The sequence below is a fragment of the Plectropomus leopardus genome, chromosome 7 (genome assembly GCF_026936395.1).
Source record: "Plectropomus leopardus strain MGB_pleo_1.0 chromosome 7, ASM2693639v1, whole genome shotgun sequence".
NCBI lineage: Eukaryota > Metazoa > Chordata > Actinopteri > Perciformes > Serranidae > Plectropomus > Plectropomus leopardus.
Window position 1 is genome coordinate 32,210,542 of NC_142182.1, and position 19,533 is coordinate 32,230,074.

The 19,533-nt window shown below is 38.4% G+C and overlaps 1 protein-coding gene across 5 annotated transcripts in view; it reads left to right on the forward strand.

Annotated features, from left to right (window-relative positions):
• Nucleotides 1-8,305: 8,305 nt before the first annotated feature.
• The window catches only part of myrf (myelin regulatory factor), a 34,066-nt gene continuing 22,838 nt past the window's right edge, over nt 8,306-19,533 (forward strand). For 2 of the 5 annotated variants that reach the window (XM_088080520.1, XM_042496726.2), the window contains exon 1: nt 8,307-8,890. In XM_088080520.1, coding sequence (XP_087936646.1) covers nt 8,845-8,890 — 46 coding nt within the window. In that variant the 5' untranslated portion in view covers nt 8,307-8,844. Of the gene's footprint in view, nt 8,891-14,581; nt 14,715-19,533 lie in introns of those variants that run through there. The other 3 variants (XM_088080521.1, XM_042496725.2, XM_088080522.1) reach the window with 3 other exon arrangements.

The window sequence follows — 19,533 nt, forward strand, 5'->3', positions numbered from 1 at the left end:
CTTTCTTTCTTTCTTTCTTTCTTTCTTTCTTTCTTTCTTTCTTTCTTTTTAATCTTGATCCTGTCCAGAGCTACAATTATTTTTTCTTGAGTCTCCCTGAGTAACTGAAACACGTGCTTGACCCCACCTCTATTTCCATGGTGCAAGATTTATGTTTTGGTAAAATTTTAAATGAGACATGGAATGAATTTATTTTGATCAAATATCACTACTTTCAGGTTAAATTTGATTATGTTGCTGAGGGAAGCCTGCATCGCTCATGATGTGTTCAGGGACGGTCGGAAATTTGAAAATGGTAAAGTATGCTTTTTCACTTTGTTCCTATGATGAATGGTGTGATTTTAGCAATTTATTTCTTTTTCTTTTTTAAAGCATGCCTCTTAAGCCTGCTGGTGGGTCTCTCCCCTGAGCAAAAATAAAAAAAACAAGTCTCTCCCCGGTGCTTAAAATGATCTGGCATGCCTCCACCATTTTCCACCACCCCCTCCCCTCTCATAAATAACAAACATTCTCTCATTACCATGTGTTTGCTTTTGTATCTGATGTATTGTAAATCTTGGCAGAAATGGTCCCAAACCTTTATGACCCCTTAAAATAAAACCATATCTACATTCAGTGGTGTAGTGGAGCACATACGCAGGTTAACAGAGTACTCCCAGCTCTTTTAATGTCTGTTTACAGTAGGGATGATAACAATCAGTCGACGATTGATAAGTGATTGCTAAGAATTTAGTCAAATGTGAAATTGAATCAATTAATCAATAGGCTATACAATGCCGTCAAAGTATATGTAAAATGTTTCTTTGAGCTTTGAGGAAAAATGCATTTGGTTGTTTGAATTACGCGGTTTTTTTTCATATAATGATTACTAGATTAATTGTTAATTTGACCAATTATCAGTTAAGGAAAGTGCTTACAGTTTGCAACCCTAGTTTATATTATACCCAACCATTAACCAAAAAGCCATTGGGATTTGGAAGCATATACCCACTTCCTCCTCAGTAACCTTCCCATCTACCCAGCAGTACACCCACCTCACCAACCTCCTCAGCTACCACGACACCACTATCTATTTTATTTCATAAGGAAAAAGAGCAAAAATTATAGAAGAGTGAGAAAAGTACACGTCGTTTTTAATTTAATAATCTTGTGAATGTCTGATTTATCTTGGAAACCTCGACTACAGTATGGGGAGCTCATTATGTGTCAGTGAAAACTGATTGAAAATATGCTTTTAATGATTTACAAATGCATAGCCCGAAATACTGTACATTTCATGTGCAAGCTCTTTAGTTGTGGGATCATTGCATTTACACAAGTTTCTCTAGAGTAAAAGCTAAGCTCAATTCAACCTCAATATGAGATTTCGATTTTGAATTCAGCTCCTGAGAAATAGCCTGCCTCGTGCTATTTTTTTTCTCTCTCATTGTGCTGATGTTAATTTATCGAAAAGAGAGGAACTCCCGCACACTGTCCCGCTTACTGCTGACATATTTATTGAGTAAAACATTTATCTGAAATAATCCGCTCTTGAGATAACAAAAAGATCCAAAAGAAAACCGTATTGGCTTATAAATTTAGCCTGCGCACAATTTCAGAATTATTTCTCAGACGAAATTCAAATCTCAACTCTGTGTTTTCTTTGAGTAATCTCCTAATAAGGAGCTGACTTATTTGTGATGAGACAAAGCAAAGACTATTGTGAGCAGCGAAATTTTCCTCTCGGCCACTTTGCGCAGCAAAGCAGTGACTGGTCTGAACTAGTTGGATTGAACAGGGGCAATGAAAGAGGAGCAACAGTGTGGAACACTGCCCAGGTTTCAGTGTCACTGGCTGGTAAGAATGACCACTCTTTGTCCAGCTGCAGTCAGCTGTCCCTGCAAAGAAAATCATTAAGATAATGTAGCTGCCCTCTTTTGGGTACATTACTGTTTGTGAACACCTGAATGACTGTGTTTCAACAAAAATGAAAAACATGAACACACTGCTCGTAAAGCCAGCAGTGAGAGACAATTTAAAAGGAAAAATAGAAATGCTTGCACACACTATGGCTTGGCCTACAGTCAGTGACAAGTGCTGCCTGTGTGCTCGGATGTTGTTTAAGGGCAGGCACTGAAATGTGATTTGTTTTGAAACCGGTTACTTTGGAAACCTTGCCATTTGGTTTGATCATTAACTTTCGCTGTCAGTGCTGAGAAATCACCTGTTTGAAGAATGTGGGGTAGGAAATGACCGATCTATCGAGCTGACGGCGATAACCGCCGATTCGCCATACATATGCAGATATCTGTTTATAGATATTAGGAAATGACTGAAAGTAACATAATAAAAAGCTTATATCTTCACTTGCATGAATAAAATGCAGAGGATCAATGTTGATATGACATTAAATGCGCCACATTGAAAGTTTAATGAGCCAAACTAAAACATGAACTCTCAACCCTAGAATGTGTCAGTGTCAGGTACTCTAAATTCAGTGCAGCACAACTAAAAGCACTTTATAGGAATATTGGAAAGTTATTTGCATGTACAGTCACTCATTCATGTTCTAAAACTGAAAACATGGGCTAAGAGAATAATCCTTTAACACTAAAATCCATGTTGTCCCCGTTCAAATCTTAACCAAAACAATTCTGCCCTCTACTGGAGAAAAGAAACAAATATGAGACTTATTAAATTTGCTGTGTTTGATACAAAGAATCTATATGACACCAATAATCTCCAACACATGTAAGAAAAAATATAGAAAAGCGCACAGGGAAATGTTGAATTAAATAAAAATCTGATATGTTTCTATAACTGTTCCTCGCAGCAAGGGCGAACCAGTGCTTCAAAAACCTATTTTTTTTCCACAATCAAGTACAAATTAAATTTTAAAACTATCAGTCCAAGCAAACTGTCTTCACCTTACAAACATTCAAATTTACAAACAAGTTTCTGGTTGAACCAAACAAGTGCAGATGGGCTGCGAGTTTAGTTGTAACATGCAACGTGAAGATAAGGAGAAGGCCTCTTCATTACACGACCCTGAAAGACACGACGAAAAACAAATTCACCTGTACCTGAACAAAGTTACAGGAAAAATCCCATATTGTTGAACCTGGACTCTATTTTCTTATGTTTTTAGCCCCTTTTACATGACCTGTTGAACGCAGGGATATTGTCCTGATATGATGTCTCACCTTTCTGTATAAAAGGTACGGTCACGGAATGGGGGGACAGAGTTGTCTCACCTTTGAGCTGCAACAGAGATAGAAACAGTGTCTATGTAAAAAGCCGGCAGAATGGGATTATGGGCAGGAAGGGTGTGACATGTTGATTGTGTGATATACTTTACCGATTCAGCACGGGAGATTTAAAAAGCAGCTGGTGGCAGCTAGCGAATAATTCAAAGAAGGCGAAAAACAACAGCCGTAAATGGGGAAAGCATTGAAATTTGGAAGCTTCTTACCCTCTGAGCAGAGGACGAGATCAGCTGCCATGGAAGGTAAATTATTGTAACTGCCATATTAATGCCATTATTATTGCTTATCAAGCATTGCTAGTCATGCCTCTTTTGCTTCAGCGATGCAGGCATGCTATCTAAAATCACACACTGGAGCAGCGTGATGCCTTCTGTATTTGGTTATGTGTAAAAATTAGGGATGCATGATAATATCAGCACATCAACCATATTGGCAGATATTAAGATGGGAACATGCTTATAACTGCAGATAAGCAGTTATAAGCATGTTCCCATGCTTATAACTGCAGATATCACAAACATATTTTTATTTGTTTTCATTTTTTATTGACAAAGTGAACATGTAGAAAACATCAACCCTACGGTGAAGTATTTTTCTTATTTTGCACAATGAACACATACACTGGAAAGCTTTGTTTTTTATGTCTCCATCTGCTGGTGGGCCTTCATGATAAGAGGATTCATAATGTGATGTTAATTCCACTACAGAAGAGAATTTATGATTACTAAAAGTAGGTGGAAAAATGTGTATATATCAATATCGGTATCAGTTATCAGCCACTCCAAGTAAAAATGCAAAGAGGCATAGAGAAGGGACTTTATAGTAGCGTGATCTCTGTGTAAAAAAGGCTTAAGTGACTAATGGAGGCAACAGTTTTTGAATTGGTACTGAGAGATTGTGGCAGCTGCAGCAGTGAAACAGGCTGCAATTTAATCCCTACAGACAACTGTGCAACAATTTAAGTGCTTGTTTTTGGCACTGACGGGCTCAGATTGGTGTTAGAAGTGTCTGACATCATGCAAAGGACCCTACAGAGAAATTAAACATTTTTCTTACCTTTTGCTGATCTGTTTGCTATTTTGACTAAATATGAAATCTAGAATATTTTACAAGTCTTAGTCTTCGTAGATTTATGAATGTATTTCAGCCATCAGCACCTGAATAAACAAAATCCAACTTTTCAGATTTAGAGATTGGATTATTGTCCTTGGATCTATTTTGGCAGGAAAATTTGGGGATGTGACGACATTGTTCAAGGTATACAGTATCACCTGAATGAATGCCACCCATATCAATAATTCAAACGAGTCCTAAAAAGAAACCAGGGCTTATTCCATTCATGGAAAAAAGCGTGAACAAAAAGAAGGCGAAGAGCAGTCAGGTATTTCAAAACATACACATGAGAGGCTAATTACGTCCACGTATCTTGTCAATCAAAATGACTGGGAGTCAAATGTAGGCCAGTCTCTTCATATGATAATGAAGTATGTTATCTATGTACGACACCAGACTTTGTAATTTACCAACCTGTCTATTATTTATGCAGCTATCAGAAAAAGACTGTTGGAGTTCTCACTTGTCACATAATCCAGTAACAGCGTCTGATGGAGTTTAATATAAAACGTCTGTGATGAAAACTAATGAGTGAGACTGACCTGGCCAGTCGGGCTAAAGTGCTGATAGCCAGGATGCCATCTAAGCCATATGACAAGATAACAAGTCAGGCATCACTAAGGGTTATGTCTGCCCGCCTCATGCACATCTGCAACACCAGGAAGTAGACGGTCGGTGGGATAGCTGTCCCAGTCACAGTGAGGTTAGCCAGAATAAGAACGTCACTCTGTCAGGTTGCCCGTCACACCTGTGGACACCTGTGGTCAGTTACTGTTGAATCTATGATGTTCTGTTGTTAAAGGGAATATTAAAAATGTATGACAGAAAGTCTGCGTTACAAACTGTGACGTGGTCATTTATGAGACAGGGATAGTCAAACAAAATAATTCTATTAGTTGTATTATGTAAAAAAAGTTGGATCCAGTTCGACCAGTGGTGGAAGTAGTATGTGAAAGACAAGTAAATGTTCAGATATAATTTCATACCATACCTGCAAATTTTTGAGCCATGTCTTATTAGTTGCTGGTTACCTTCTCCCAGGTTTTTTTTTTTTTTAAATCAAACCAGTTTGATCAGGTTTCAAAAGGGTTAACCCAACCTAACCCACGCAGCTTAATCCTAACTGATTTTTATATTTTAATTATATTTTGTATTATATTCGACATTTTATATTCCTTGGGGTACTTTGATCATTTTTTTTCTCAGTTTTTAAGATTTTAGGATTTTTACTGTTTACATATACTGCACTGCTCACTTTATCCATTTACTTACTCGCTTATTTATTAACCCAGTTATTTATTTATTTTTTTTATAGAAAGATGACAGAGATCTTAGTTCTTAATTTGGTTGTTTTCATGTGCTGCATGGCTGGAATGACATTGAAGAATCCTTGAATCATTGAATCTTTTAATCCTTAATCCTAAAATTTGACATTTGACCTCATGGGAACCTGCTTTTATCCCCAAATAGAAGGTGAGTCTCTTTAATGTGACTTTTAAACAGGCTTTACATCAACACAACATGCAAGATTAGTGCAAGTGTGCTACAGACGTGCACGCATGCACACCGACACACACACACAGATGCAGTTAGAGAGCTATATGAGATAAGAAATATAGAATACCAAAATGAACTGCTTTAGCATAGCCAGCTGTTTCATTGTCCCTGCAGCCTCTATCTGTTTCTCTTTCTTGCTTGTCCTCTGAAACAATCTGCATAGTGTGGCTGAAAGAACGGAGGCGTTGTTTGGGTTGAATGGAGGAAAAGCAGAGGGGTGGAGGGGTGGAGAGGGAGATGCTCCAGCTGTGGGGGAACAAGACAACACAACAGCATCTCACATGTGGGTGAAGGGAGGGGTGGGCGTCAAGGCTGCGGGGGCTGCACACAGTGGCATTGTTATAAGGGGGGGTGGGATGCAGCTGATAAGGTTGAGAGAAATGGATCATTCCCTCAAATCCTCCCCTTGGGAAGCCTTGACACAAAACACTCCTGTCACTGTATGGGTATTTAACATAGAGACATTTAAATAGGCTGCACATTTCTGTTTGCCCCCCCCCCCAATCAGGGCAAACAGAAATTAATGGGTGTTATTAATAAAAATGGGCTGATGTTGTAAAATTACACTAAGCAATGAGTCTGTTTAGACTTTGCCCTCTCTGTGTCCTTTTAGAGCACAGGAAAACATTTTTTAAATAGGAGTATGGCTGCAACTAACAAATATTTAAATGATGGATTATATTAGGAATTGCTGATTATCAAAAAGTGATGTTCTCAAATTTCTTGATTTGCCTGTCCAATAAATATGTATGAACGTATATGACAAAGAAAAGCAGCAAATCTTCCTATTTGAAAAAGTGGAACCAGCAAAGGTTTTGGCTTTTTTTTCATGAAAAGTGACTGAAATTATCAAGGGCTCAGGTTTCGTTTTAACATTGGGGTTGATACGTGAAAAGGCGGGGTGGGTCCTCCGCAGGGTACGTTTGGGCATCAAACTTTGCAACCTGCATTCTGGCAATTTGTGGCTTTCATGCATCAATTTATACCATATAACCTCAATCAAAAGCAGAGTCCTGATTCAACAGTGCGTCCTATTACTGGCTGGGTATGGCTGCACATAGTGACAAATAATCACTGGCCAACAATACTAATTATCCATTGCTGTCAATCCATTTTTGGCACCAAACAAAAACTTAATTCCCTGCTTTTTGGTGAATATTTATTGACTCTCTGTAGTTTTTCTGCATCAATGTATGGTGTTTATGTCTTGTCAAAATAAAAGTCCTCTGCTACTTTTCTGTTTTATTGCAAGGGGACAAATGTATTCCCCGCCCCACTCCCCATCCATGGAGACATACCAAGTAGCAGATTTATTTTCTTTCTATTGACTATCTGTTTCAGATTCAGTGGCATCATTCGGCCTGGACGTTTGAGGCTTCAGCCACAAACAAGAATAAGAATAGACTCAATAATCATTAAAATCCCCAGATCTAAGAATGAGTCATTCTGTTCATATTTATACTTGAATAATATACTTAGTTACATTGTACCACTGCTGACATTAATATTTAACTATTTTTCCACTAGTCAGTCAATTTTTAATGATTTGATTAGTTGAGTATTCTGTTTCTACACAATATTACTTTCATTTCACTTTCAATTATCACTCAGAGAATTGATTTTGAAATATTGCTGCTTGTCTATAAATCACTCTATGGGTCAGCGCCAAAATATATCCACATATGCTTGTGACATATGAACCTACTAGGGCCGTCAGGACATATCGAGCCGGCCTACTGACTGTCACAAGTGTTAGAACAAAACATGGTGAAGCAGTGTTTTGTTATCCTGCAGCACAAACCTGGAACGACCTCCCAGATGATGTTCAACAATGCCTGTCTGTTTTGTTTTTTTTTTGGGTATTTTGTATTTCTAATGGAGAATTTGATTTTAGTTTTTAAAAATCATTTAGTAATTACTTTTGTACCTTTTATATCTTATCTCTTAACTCTTTTATCGTAAATCTGTATCCTTTCTTATGTTTTTATATATTATTGCTTTGTAAATCACTTTGAATTGTCCTGTTGTATAAAATGTGCTATACAAATGAAGTTTGTATAGCACAAAGTACAATAAAAAAGAGCTTGTTTATATTAAAACACATCCCAGGGAAGGATACCCCCCTTGACCCCCCCTGAGTTTGTGGCTAATCCCCCAATGTCCTCAAATCCTAGAGACGCCCCTGTTGCAGATACTCATACATAGTCAATATATATAATATAAAAGACGATTGTACAAAAGTGAAACATGCCTAAAGGTAAACCAGCTGTGGATAAGGCCTATCAAAAAGCCGCACGCGTCTTTACATTCACAGTTTTTGGCAGTTTTTTTGTCCGGCAGCAGCAGCCTGGCGCACATCCCTCACCTGCCTCAGCTCCTCTCCTCCGACTCCGCGCTGCGCACATCCTGTCTGAGAGGCAGAGGAGGAGGAAGAGTCAACGGGAGGGACCTGGGAGTCAACTTTACCCAACTTTTACGCACATTTTTTTTATTTTTGAAAGACTCGTATTTTCATTTTTTCCCCACGAGCTGATTTTTTTTTTTTTTTTTTGCCAACATTTTATTATGAAGCTCGCGGGAGCTGAAATGAAGGTGCGCCTGAAGGCAGACTTTTTAACGTTGTTCCTCTATGGATTTTTGTTGGCACCTTAATTTAAAAACTTACCTCGGTCTTTAAAGTTTTAGCCAAAACCGTAGCGTCATTGGAGGCGTTCGGTTAATACGGACGTCAATCCGGTGCCAAGTTGCTGAACAGGAGAAAGAAGTTCTCCGCATGAAGCGTTGGATTAATGTGAACTAAAACAAAGAGTCGACACTGCGAATATAATCTGGACTCCGTCATGTGTATTTGAAAAGTTTCCCCGATCCGAATTGATTTCGTTCGGAAAAGGGGAGACTTTCATGGATTTTTTATGTGGGACCCGCTAGGATGGACGTGGTAGATGAAACAGAAGCGTTACAGAGATTTTTTGAAGGTAAGGATGTCTTATTATGATACATATTTATCAGTACAGTTCGGTATTAAAACTTATTGTACAAATAATTACAAATAGAGCCGAAAAGATGTGGGTTTTTTTTGTTTTTTGTTTTTTTTACTTTTGCAGCCACTTTGACTTTAACTTCTATTGTGTGTATAGTCTAACTTCATTGTCAAAAAGCCTGGTTTAAACTATTCTGACGCACCACACATGGCAGGTGGTTAACGTCACAATAATAATATCTGAAATATTTACAAGTGATCTTATAGGACTCGTGCACTGCTCAGTTTTTTAACTTTCCCTCTTGGCTGTTTAACTTAGAAAAACTTTTTAAAAAATGCCATGAGGACTGAGGTTTAAGGGGCGCTGGGAGCAAAAGTGCTGGTGATGGGTAACAGATCAAGTTAAACGGGGAATCCTAGGAAAAAACGAGGAGGAGGAGGAGGGTGGGGTTAAGGGGTGGAAGGGTGTAGGAATTCAAGGCAAGATAAATGGTGTGTTTTGCAAGGGTGCTGTGGCACAATGTCTGTTAAGAGACATGAGCAATGTGAGCTAAACCAGTGATGCTCATCATAACGCAAACAGAACCAAAATCAATTCAGAAAAGCAGAAATTTTATGTTCATCCCCATAAAATCAGTTTGAAAAAGTTACAATAATATATGACTTTTAGTAATATTGATTTCAGTTGGTGAACCTTTTTCAGCATGTACAAAAAAAGTCTGTTGGTTTCTTCTAAATTACATCCCTTATTTACCAACGCTTGTGCAGGGGCGTTTATAGGATTTGAGGACAGTGGGGGCTTAGCCTGGATCTGTGTAACGGGTGATGCTTTTTCAAACACTCTGGAACCTTATTTACACTTAAAACCTTCTCTTTACATATAATTAATGATTTTGATGTTAGAGATATTACTAGTTGCTAGTAATTAGTATTCAGTAAAAACAAAACTACCTGACAATGCTGTCATTAAAAATATATTGACTAGAGGTGGAAAAAATAGTGAAATGTATGTATTTATGTAAATAATTGTGGAATGGACTTTTATTCAATGTATTGAACATTTATTCAAGTACAAGTATGACAAAAATGACAGATTATTGGATCAGAGGCTTATTATTAGTATTAGGCCTTTTCTCATTGTTGAAACATATGAATATAGCTAACATATTTAGATACTATTTAGAAAATATTCAGGGCTGAAGCCTCAGACGCCAAGGCCTAACAACGCCATTAGCTGTGTGAGTGTGTGTGCGTGTGTGTGTGTGTGTGTGTGTGTGTGTGTGTGTTGATTTGCAGACTTGAAGATCTTGAATTGCGTTAAGTTCATCTGTCACAATTTGAGAATGTTCATGACTTTATTAACCTTATTCCATACATATCATCATCATCATAATCATCATCATCATCATCATCATCATCATCATCATATTCCTGCAGAACGTTTAATGTTTCACTGTCAGGACAGTTACATTTTGTCACATTCATTTTGCGAGTTTTTCTCTGCGCTGTGTGATTTACAGCTTGCCGCAGTAGTCACATATTACAAGTAGTTGTTTTTTTCTTAAAGAAACTTAATGTCAAAACGTGCCAGAAGTCAAGTGCACATAAAACACATAGTGTGCTTTATGTATAATAAGTTATCTGTGGAGAGACTTAACACTTGATTATAGTATACACAGAGTGTTGACTTAAATATACACAGCCATCCATGACTGTCAGAGGTTCCTTGCCACTCTGACGGGAATGTAGTGTGTTTACATTCTTGCTTTGGGAGTAAGAGAGATGTTCTTACTTTGGCTTTATTTCAGCCACTTTTGCTTGGGATAAAATGTCAACTTGTCCACGAGAAGTATACAGTAGGCGCCGTCTTAGATGCTTATTTTCCTATTTAACTAACCACAGTGATACCATACTCCTAATATCTCTCTCTCTCTCTTAGATCTTGAATTTGGTAAACTTTGGTGACCAAAAGTAACACAGTAAGCCCTCAATTTGATTTATTAGATAATTAGTATCTTTGTTCATCTCGCCCTTTATCTGAAAGAGACACACACTCACACAGAAGCACACACTCACACGTAGCACTATAATGGATTTTGGCAGTGGTAAACTGTGTTTTAATAGGATTAGTGAAATATGTATACATTCACACTAATGCACAGTGTACATTCCTGGCATAGCCCCGCTGGCTGTTAAAGCACAATGAGGTGAGACTGGTGTTTCTCCTCGAGTATTTGGACTTCCCCAGGCGCTCACTCTCTTTGACTCCATTAGAGTGACAGTGAGCAGACAGGGTGAGGAGGTGAGATAGTGCAGACTCAGGGTGGAGAGAGGCTGCCCTGTTGAGAGAAACCCAGTTAAATCACCAACCTCCCCCAAAACTTGACCTTCTCGTCTGTGACTCACTTAGACAACAAACAGTCGCTCACACGCTCACAGAGCCATTTATGCACATAAAAGGATCATGACATTTATTGCTGTTGTGTTGTGTTACTCAAAGTAATGCCCCATCCCAAGTCAACTGAGCACTTGATTAAATGCTGACCCCACTGCCTCTGCTTTTTCAGCAGAAGACAAAATGCATTGGAACTGAAACAGTCATGCACAATCTTTTGGAAATTATGTTTGCAGACAGATCGTTTTGGCAAGGCTTGTGCACTAGAGAGTCACGGTGGCCGAGTGTGCTCAAGCGGGTAACGTCTGCCAGCGGAGCAGCTGACTTCCAGTTCAGAGCTTTGCTAGCTTGAATGGCAGTGAAATAAATTTAATCTTCCCAAATGTTATCAGACTGAAGTGATTCAGTCTTGGTAGTGAAATGAATCATTTTGCTCACAAATTCATCCACTCATTTACAGAAGTCTCTTTCTAATGTAAGTCAATGTTAAAAAGTCTCTCTGGCCGCCACGGCATCACGTAGCTGACCTGTACGATGTAATTCCACTTTTGGCCGCTATGTAAAATTCGCTTCAAAGCCTGGCGATCTTCCTGGGGGCTTGGTAAAGGCCCAGACGCACCAAACCAACATCGAACAGTGGTGATGAAGTGATAACTCCCCCCACAGGTGGGCGACGGTAGTCTGTATTTTGTCCTTTAAAAAGAGAAAACTGAAGAACAACATGGCAGATAATAAAAACACAAACTGTTATTGAAAGAACAAAAGATTTTAGAAGGGCAGTGAGCATTAATGTTGTAAGCCATGTTGTCAAGATCTAAACATAACCTGTAATCTTTTTTCAAAATTGCGACTAGCCGACATTCTTGTCTTTAAGAGTGGGCTGAGCTTTAAAACTACAGAGATGATACTGGGATTATATGAAACTAGCAGACCTGTAGAATCCAGTGATACCAAACATGACGTGCATCTCATAAGCCACGTGTAGCTTAAGGGAAAGGGGGGTAAATAATGCTCCGAAGTTAGGCTATATTTTGGCAATGGAGAAACGGCGTGGTCATTTCACAGGAGTCCCTTGACCTCTGACCTCAAGATATCTGAATGAAAGTTGGTTCTATGGGTACCCATGAGTCTCCCCTTTACAGACACACCCAAGTTATGTGTTTTTTTTTTGCTGTAATTTGATTCCCAATCAAGACAAACTAAGTAAGAATTGCTTTACCTTGTTAGTATGGACTTCATAACCGATTTGAAATGTGAAATGATGGAATTGAAAATGTGATTAAAAACTGTGATTAGCTACTGAAATCGATCGCAATTTTAAAAATGAATCGTTGGACAGCACTAATATTAAACTTCCACAAATGGACTTTGGATAGCAAAGGTCTGACCTGCCTTACTCTCCCTGTGAGTGGCTTCTACTCATTGAGGCAGAGTTAGGCAGGCCATTTGCTATCCCAGAAAATGAAATTCAAATGTGCCACACACTGCAAAACTAGCGTGACAGATGCTCACCGACAGCCTGACATTGACAGACAGCAGACTGTACTTCGACAGCCATGCTGCTAATGTGGCTAAAAAGCTTTCAATTTAAAATGCACTTGTTTAGTAGGAGATACTGTCCTTGAACTGTATCTTCCAAGAATAAAACTTTGAGCACATTCACTTCCTAAACATCTGAGTCAGAAGGTAAATTAATAACTTTCTTACTCCATATTGCCCTTACAAGATGAACAACTCATCACAGGTGCTACTAAATCAGAATTCCCATTAAAGCCCGCTGTACTCCCACAGTGGTTGTGAATCATGGATGGGAAGGCTGTCGTCCATCTCGGAAAACCTGTGTGAAACAGAGCAAAGTTTGGACGGATCCTCTGATTTACAGGTTTAGTGGTGAAGTGCAGTTAGAGGAATGTATTGTTTTTGAGCAGCCAGGCTTAAAGTGCTTCACGAGTAGGTTTTTCATTGTTGTGGCTCACTCCCATCAGTCCGGAGTGCCAGCTGAGTAATCCTCAGCTGGTGAATGCTGTTTGTGGTTGAGCTGGACTTCAAGAGATTAATTCACTTTTTTGTCTTTGTATGTGTGCGTGATAACTTAAAGGGATGCTGTTTTACTAAAGTAAAGAAAAGTTTACTGTAGTGTTGGAGTGTAATGGGATGTGTGTCTGCACCCTGAGCGTCATATATCAGACATTGTTAAAGATGCATGTAACTCAGGCACAGACATGATGACTGCAGGTGTTTACCGGAGCTGCTGTGTCTCCAATTCAGTAGTTAAAAACTCTTTACTGCCCTGATTCTAAATTTTGAGCTGTATTAGTCTAATCAAAATTTCCTCCCTCTTACCAGCCAGCAATTTTTGGTTTCAAAAATGTTCCGAACAACCAATGCAATGTTTTAGTTTTCAGCAGCATGATTTCTTTTAGTTCCCAGAACGTTCTTCTTAAAGTTAGGTTAACGTTCTCTATAAACATCAAAAAATGTTAATAATGTTGGTTTTTTTTGTTTTGTTTTTGTTGTTGTTTTTGTTAACATTACATTACATTTTCATAAAAAAAAAACTCGTCACTTCAACATGTTGTGAATGTTGCTATGAAAATGTTCTTTCTTTGTTCTCATGTAACATTGTGGGGACATTTTATGAAAGAACATTCTCTGATCTATCACCTCTCAACATCACCAAAACATCGTCAGAACGCTGCGGTTCCAATGTTAGGTCTCTGTCAGCATTTAACCCTATAGGAACATTATTTAAAATCATCTTTAAAAGGTTCTTTGAACATTAGATTAAAATGTTTTCGTTAAAACATTATTGCAACTTGTAGGTAAAGTTAGCCAATGTTGTGGGAACGTTCCCTTCTAGCTGGGTTCTTCTTCATGTGACTCTACATCTTCATCCTTCATTACTCTCTCCTTCCTTTATACTCTCTTCTTCTTTTCCCTCCTTGTTGTCTTACTCTTCTTCTTCCATTGTCTCCTCTGTCTAGTGCAGGCCCTCAAACTCAACCTGACATCCGCAGCGTTTTTTTGTTTTTTTTTCTCCAGCCTTGCTCCGTGTCCCGGTCCCAGCCTTGTCACTCCTGTAATCTCCTGAGCCAGGTCCGCCGGTGCGACCAGTGCTTGTGTGCGACAAGGGCTGTGTGTGGTAGCCTGGTACAGCCCTTTCTCATGACTGGGGAATAATCCTCATTATAACACTCTGTGAGCGTTTCTCACACACACACTCGCACACATATGCTTTTTACACATGCACGCGCGCACACACACACACATTTGGTACCCTGGTCTGCAACTCTCGGGTCTACAGAAGAAAGCCTTTCAGCCCGTGTAGGGAAACATGTGAAAAATTAGAGAGGAATTGTTCTTCTCATCTTCTGTTTCAGGTGCTTTCATCTCAAGGACATCATCATGCTTTGGCTACGCGCAGGTACTCTGCCGCTCTGTCCGCTCTGCTTCTCTTTAGATTTATTAGTCCCTACCTGGTGAGGGTCTTTTTGTCCGTATTCAGGTGTTTAATGATATATGTGCTGTAGTGATGCCTTCACTCTTTCATTAGTAACCCTGTCTTGTAAGCAAAAAGAGAAACTTCATAGCCCTCAGACTATATGTCCGAGCTGTCTAACACTCTCTAGTGTAGATTGACATGTTTCCTTTCATTAACTATTTGTGTCTGTATGTGTGCTACACTGTAGGCACAATCCCTGTGCTCCTTAGCCTGTGCGGCATCTTGTAGAACCGCTGGGAGATTATTTGCTTTTGTACGTTGATTGTATCGACATTTTTAGTTAGTTTTTCACTTCAATTCAGTTTTATCATTTGTCCCAGAGGGCATATTGTGTTGCAGCAAGTGTGAAAATTAAGTAAAATATATTACATAGACTAATAGTACCTCTTATGTAATACTTCTAATGATTCTACAAACATCACTTTTAATGTTTGTCTTGTACCTTTTTTTAAAATTGCTGCTTCTGTGTGTAATTTGATGTTAAATCTCTTTTTCAAAAAAGTGTATTCATTGTGTCTATGTGTGTATATGATGTGTGGGTGTGCAGCCAAGTTCATTCTGGTCTAACTGTTTGTTAATCAGATGGACTTTGTTCCTCCTCTAAAAGTGTTTAATTATTAACACACACATGTGAGTGCATACAAATCTCATTCGGAGGCAAAAATCTTTGTAAAAATATTTGCTCAGCTTTCATGTTCCTTCAAATTAGTTTTCTTGCCTGTCCTTAGCCTTAATAACAGTTTACACAATTCCACAAGAGGATAGTTCTATCATACACAATGATTTTTTTTAAGGAACATGTACGGAAAAGGAAAAGCTGTGCATTTGAATGATATAAGTCGAATCATGTTTGATGGACGCGCACACAGTCGGCCCTCTGTTTGTGTTCATTTTAGATTATTACTCTGCTGACAACCCAGGCATTGAAATGGTGGAATAAGACACACAAACAAACACACACACATGCAAGTGTGTACTTAGACGCACACACACATACACACACACACACACACACACACACACACACACACACACACACACCCTTCTCAGCCCCTAATCTCTCAAAAGGCCAGTCTGTATCGAAGTTGGACTGACAATCATTTCACTGTTCCTTGTTGAACACAGCTGGACAGAGAAAAACATAGAGGGCGGGGAAATGTACACATCCAGTTCACAGCTATTTAAACTTAACTGATTCATTGAATTTGAGATTACAGTAACATAATTTGTGCTTCTGCCATTCTTAACCCTCACAGAGATAGCATTAAATAACTTTTCTTTATTCATTACAAATGTGCCATATCTCACTGTCAAGGCAAAAATTGGTGACAATATCTTCAAGAGGCAACAAACTACTCCTGCTATCCTATACAGTGAACATGATCACTAACTCTCCCAAAGTTATGTGAGACGTAGAACCAATAAGACTGTTGTTTTAATGCCTTGGCTTTGAAAGTTTGTTATGTTTTTTTTTCCATCCAGAGCACCACTCCAGTCATTTGATATGTACACCTGTTGACTTCCTGGTACCTCCTTTTCATGTTAACTTAGCCTCTGCAGAGTGATCAACTACTTACTGTGCTTTTGTTTTAGTTCAGTAGTTTTGGGGTGAATGCAGGTGGATAAATGAGTGGAGGCTGCAAACAATAATTTCATTCATTTTTGTGCTTCAGTGTGTCATTACAATATATTCTCATCGGTCTGCAGAAAGTGTTAAGTATAAATGTTACTGTTGTTCTAGTGGAAATTAATTTAGATAAATGAATAATTGTGTAACATGGGCATGTGAAACATTAATTCTCTTATGCTCACACTTTGTGAGGTTAAAGGTCCAGTATGTTGGATTTAGGAGCATATGTGTATAATATTCACAGCTGGTTTCTGATCACCTGAAAATAAGACTCCTGTTTTTGTTAGAATGAGCAGTTTATATCTACATACAGAGCGGGTCCTCTTCCACAAAGTCTGCCATGTTCTACAGTAGCCTAAAAAGGACAAATCAAATACTTGCTCTAGATAGGGTCATATGTGTTTTCTTGTTCTCACATCTAACACCGTAGTTCTCCTACATGCTTGGTTCATAGGAGAAATCTCAATTCTGCAACCTCACCTCTAGATGTCACTAAATCCTGTACTTTGGACCTTTAAGTGAAACAAAATAAAGCAGCTATAATATTATAAATGACAATGTGAAAACAATGTTAGCAGGGTCATTTAAAGTGATTTATTGAAAATTATCACCCACATACACAGCTCCCGTCAGCATTTCATATAGCATAATTGTTAATCTGTCTAACATTTAGCAGCTAAAGGGCCTACTATTTCCATCAGGAGTTGGTAGAGACCAAAACAAAGCTTAAAAAAAAAGAACACTGGATTACATAACTGCACAATGTTGCAAACTGTTTGTCAACAAGTTTGTCGTATCAACTGAAAGCTGTCAAATCGCAGCTCAGAGTGATGACACAATTGGCAGCTGAGTGAGAGACTCCTTGGATCTGATTGGTTGTTGTTGACCACAGTGTAGATTCGAGGGAATGCCATTAGAGGCAGAAGAGGAGGAGGGACATGATTTTTTTCCTCGGACTATCTGTCTCATGTATTTCTTTCAGTACATATTGACAGTTTATTAAATTATTTTTTAAGTTACCAAGTTTTCAGTCATTTAAATTGTTGTTTTGAATGTTCTTTATTTCCAGTAGTAGCGAAGTCGGTGTATGTACAGTATATTGCCCTAAATCACAAATTTTCCTTAACCCTTTGAAACCTGTATTAACATCAGTTTTCTTGTGCTGCATTCGGATGCCTTTCACAATTACTTAAACCTGTGAAACATGAGAAATTTGTTTTGATTTCCAATAAAAACACGTCCAGCAAACTGCAAGAAATTTGTAAAAGGTGAAAAAAGAGAAAGACAATTAGATATCAAAAAACTAGGGGAAAATGTCCAGAAAGTAATAGTAATTATAATTATATTTTTAAAATTATGTTATAGTAAGAATATATACTATTTTGTTACTCTTTTTTAACACTTCTTTCCAGGTTATTGCTTGCTATCTTTTAATTTTTACTTTTTTTCCCCTCTGTTTTTGCTATTTTTCAGGTAATTTTGTTGTAACTTTTTACTAATTTCTTGTTATTTTGGGGGTCGTTTCTTGTTAAATTATTCATTGTCTTCTTTCCTTGTTTTTGAAACACATAAAGCCAATTTGCTCAGGTTTCAAAGGGTTAGAAGGACTCAACCTGATAGCACATCTCTATTTGGAGCTGTTTAACAGTATTAGTTTCCAAGTTTTGCTGTCTCACTTTTGTAAATAATTATGAAATGCTATATAGCAGCTCTATGTCTAACTCTAAAAATCTATGTAGAAAAATATTGATTACAAATAAGTGAGTCTTGGGATATGACTTGATTTTGGATCGAGGTCTTGAACTCCTGCCACTCTTGACTTGAACTCAACTGCGCCCGTTCTTGGACCTCTCTTGGACACAACTTGATTACAGCCCTTTTTCATTTTTTTCTCCTGGTTTTCCTTGTAGGTTCTTCCCTCTATCATTCCATCCTTGGACATCAAACTCGGTCTTTCTTTCCCCCACTCTCGTCAACCTCCATCTATCTGCCCCTCCCCTCTCCCTCCATCTCTCTATTTTCGTTATCAGGCCTGCCAGCTTAAATTTACTGCCTATTTGGGTGGGGTGAACATCTGGATCTTATTTAAGGGGAACCATCCTGCTTTTCTCTACTCGCACTGGCACGTATCAAGAGACATTTACCATCTGTTTCTTTCCAGAGAAAGGACAGTCAGTGTAAACATGCTAGTTTTCTCCAAAAACATGGCAATGTGAAGATTTGTGATGTTAAACAATAGAAGTTTGGGTGTTCTTTAACGGTTCATTAGTGATTTGGTTTGTGGGACTGAAAGTTGTAAGAAGTTGATGTTTATTCTATCAACTCTGCGCTTGGACTGGACAAAGCACATATTCCCGAAATGATACGGTCCATTAAATCATCTGTGGTAAACGATAGCAATGTGTTGAAAGGGTTATTGGAGGAACTGTGACACTAATAATACAAATAAGTTACATTTTAGTTGCTGCTTTTGATGAAGAGTGAGGCATTAGTGAAAGACAAAAAAAAGAGGGAAAAGGAGATTTTTTTTTCCAATGCTAACACAAAAATTCCTTGCATTCCCAACTGAGTAGCTGCTTAATCTATCAGAGAAAGTGTGTGTGTGTGTGTGTGTGTGTGTGTGTGTGTGTGTGTGTGTGTGTGTGTGAGACATAGAGAGAGAAAAGGAGAAAGACTGGGGTTGCCTGCCCACCCACTATATACCAGGTCCTTACACTCTGCTTCACCCCTCCTTCTGCTCCCCCTCTCCTCTCTCACACTCACTCTGTTCTCAGCATCTGCAGTCACCTAGTGACAGCTTAGAAAATGCATCACTTCATGTAATGTAATGTTTAAGTTTGAATTCTCTGCCTGCAACAGGGAAGGTCGGTTTATATGGAGTGATTTACGCTTTTCTAAATATATGCATAAGCAGGTGCTTGTTGCGTGTTGCTGTTTTAGAGATTAAGTGGGGTCATGTGTTTGGGATTTGTGCAGCTTTGGCTATCAAAGGGTGAAAATGACCTTGAGGTGAAGCAAGGCGAGCTGTAGGGAATTTTAAAATGACTAAAATATACACTATATTATTGTATTAAAATATTTAAAATCATGCCACACAGGATGTAAAGAAAC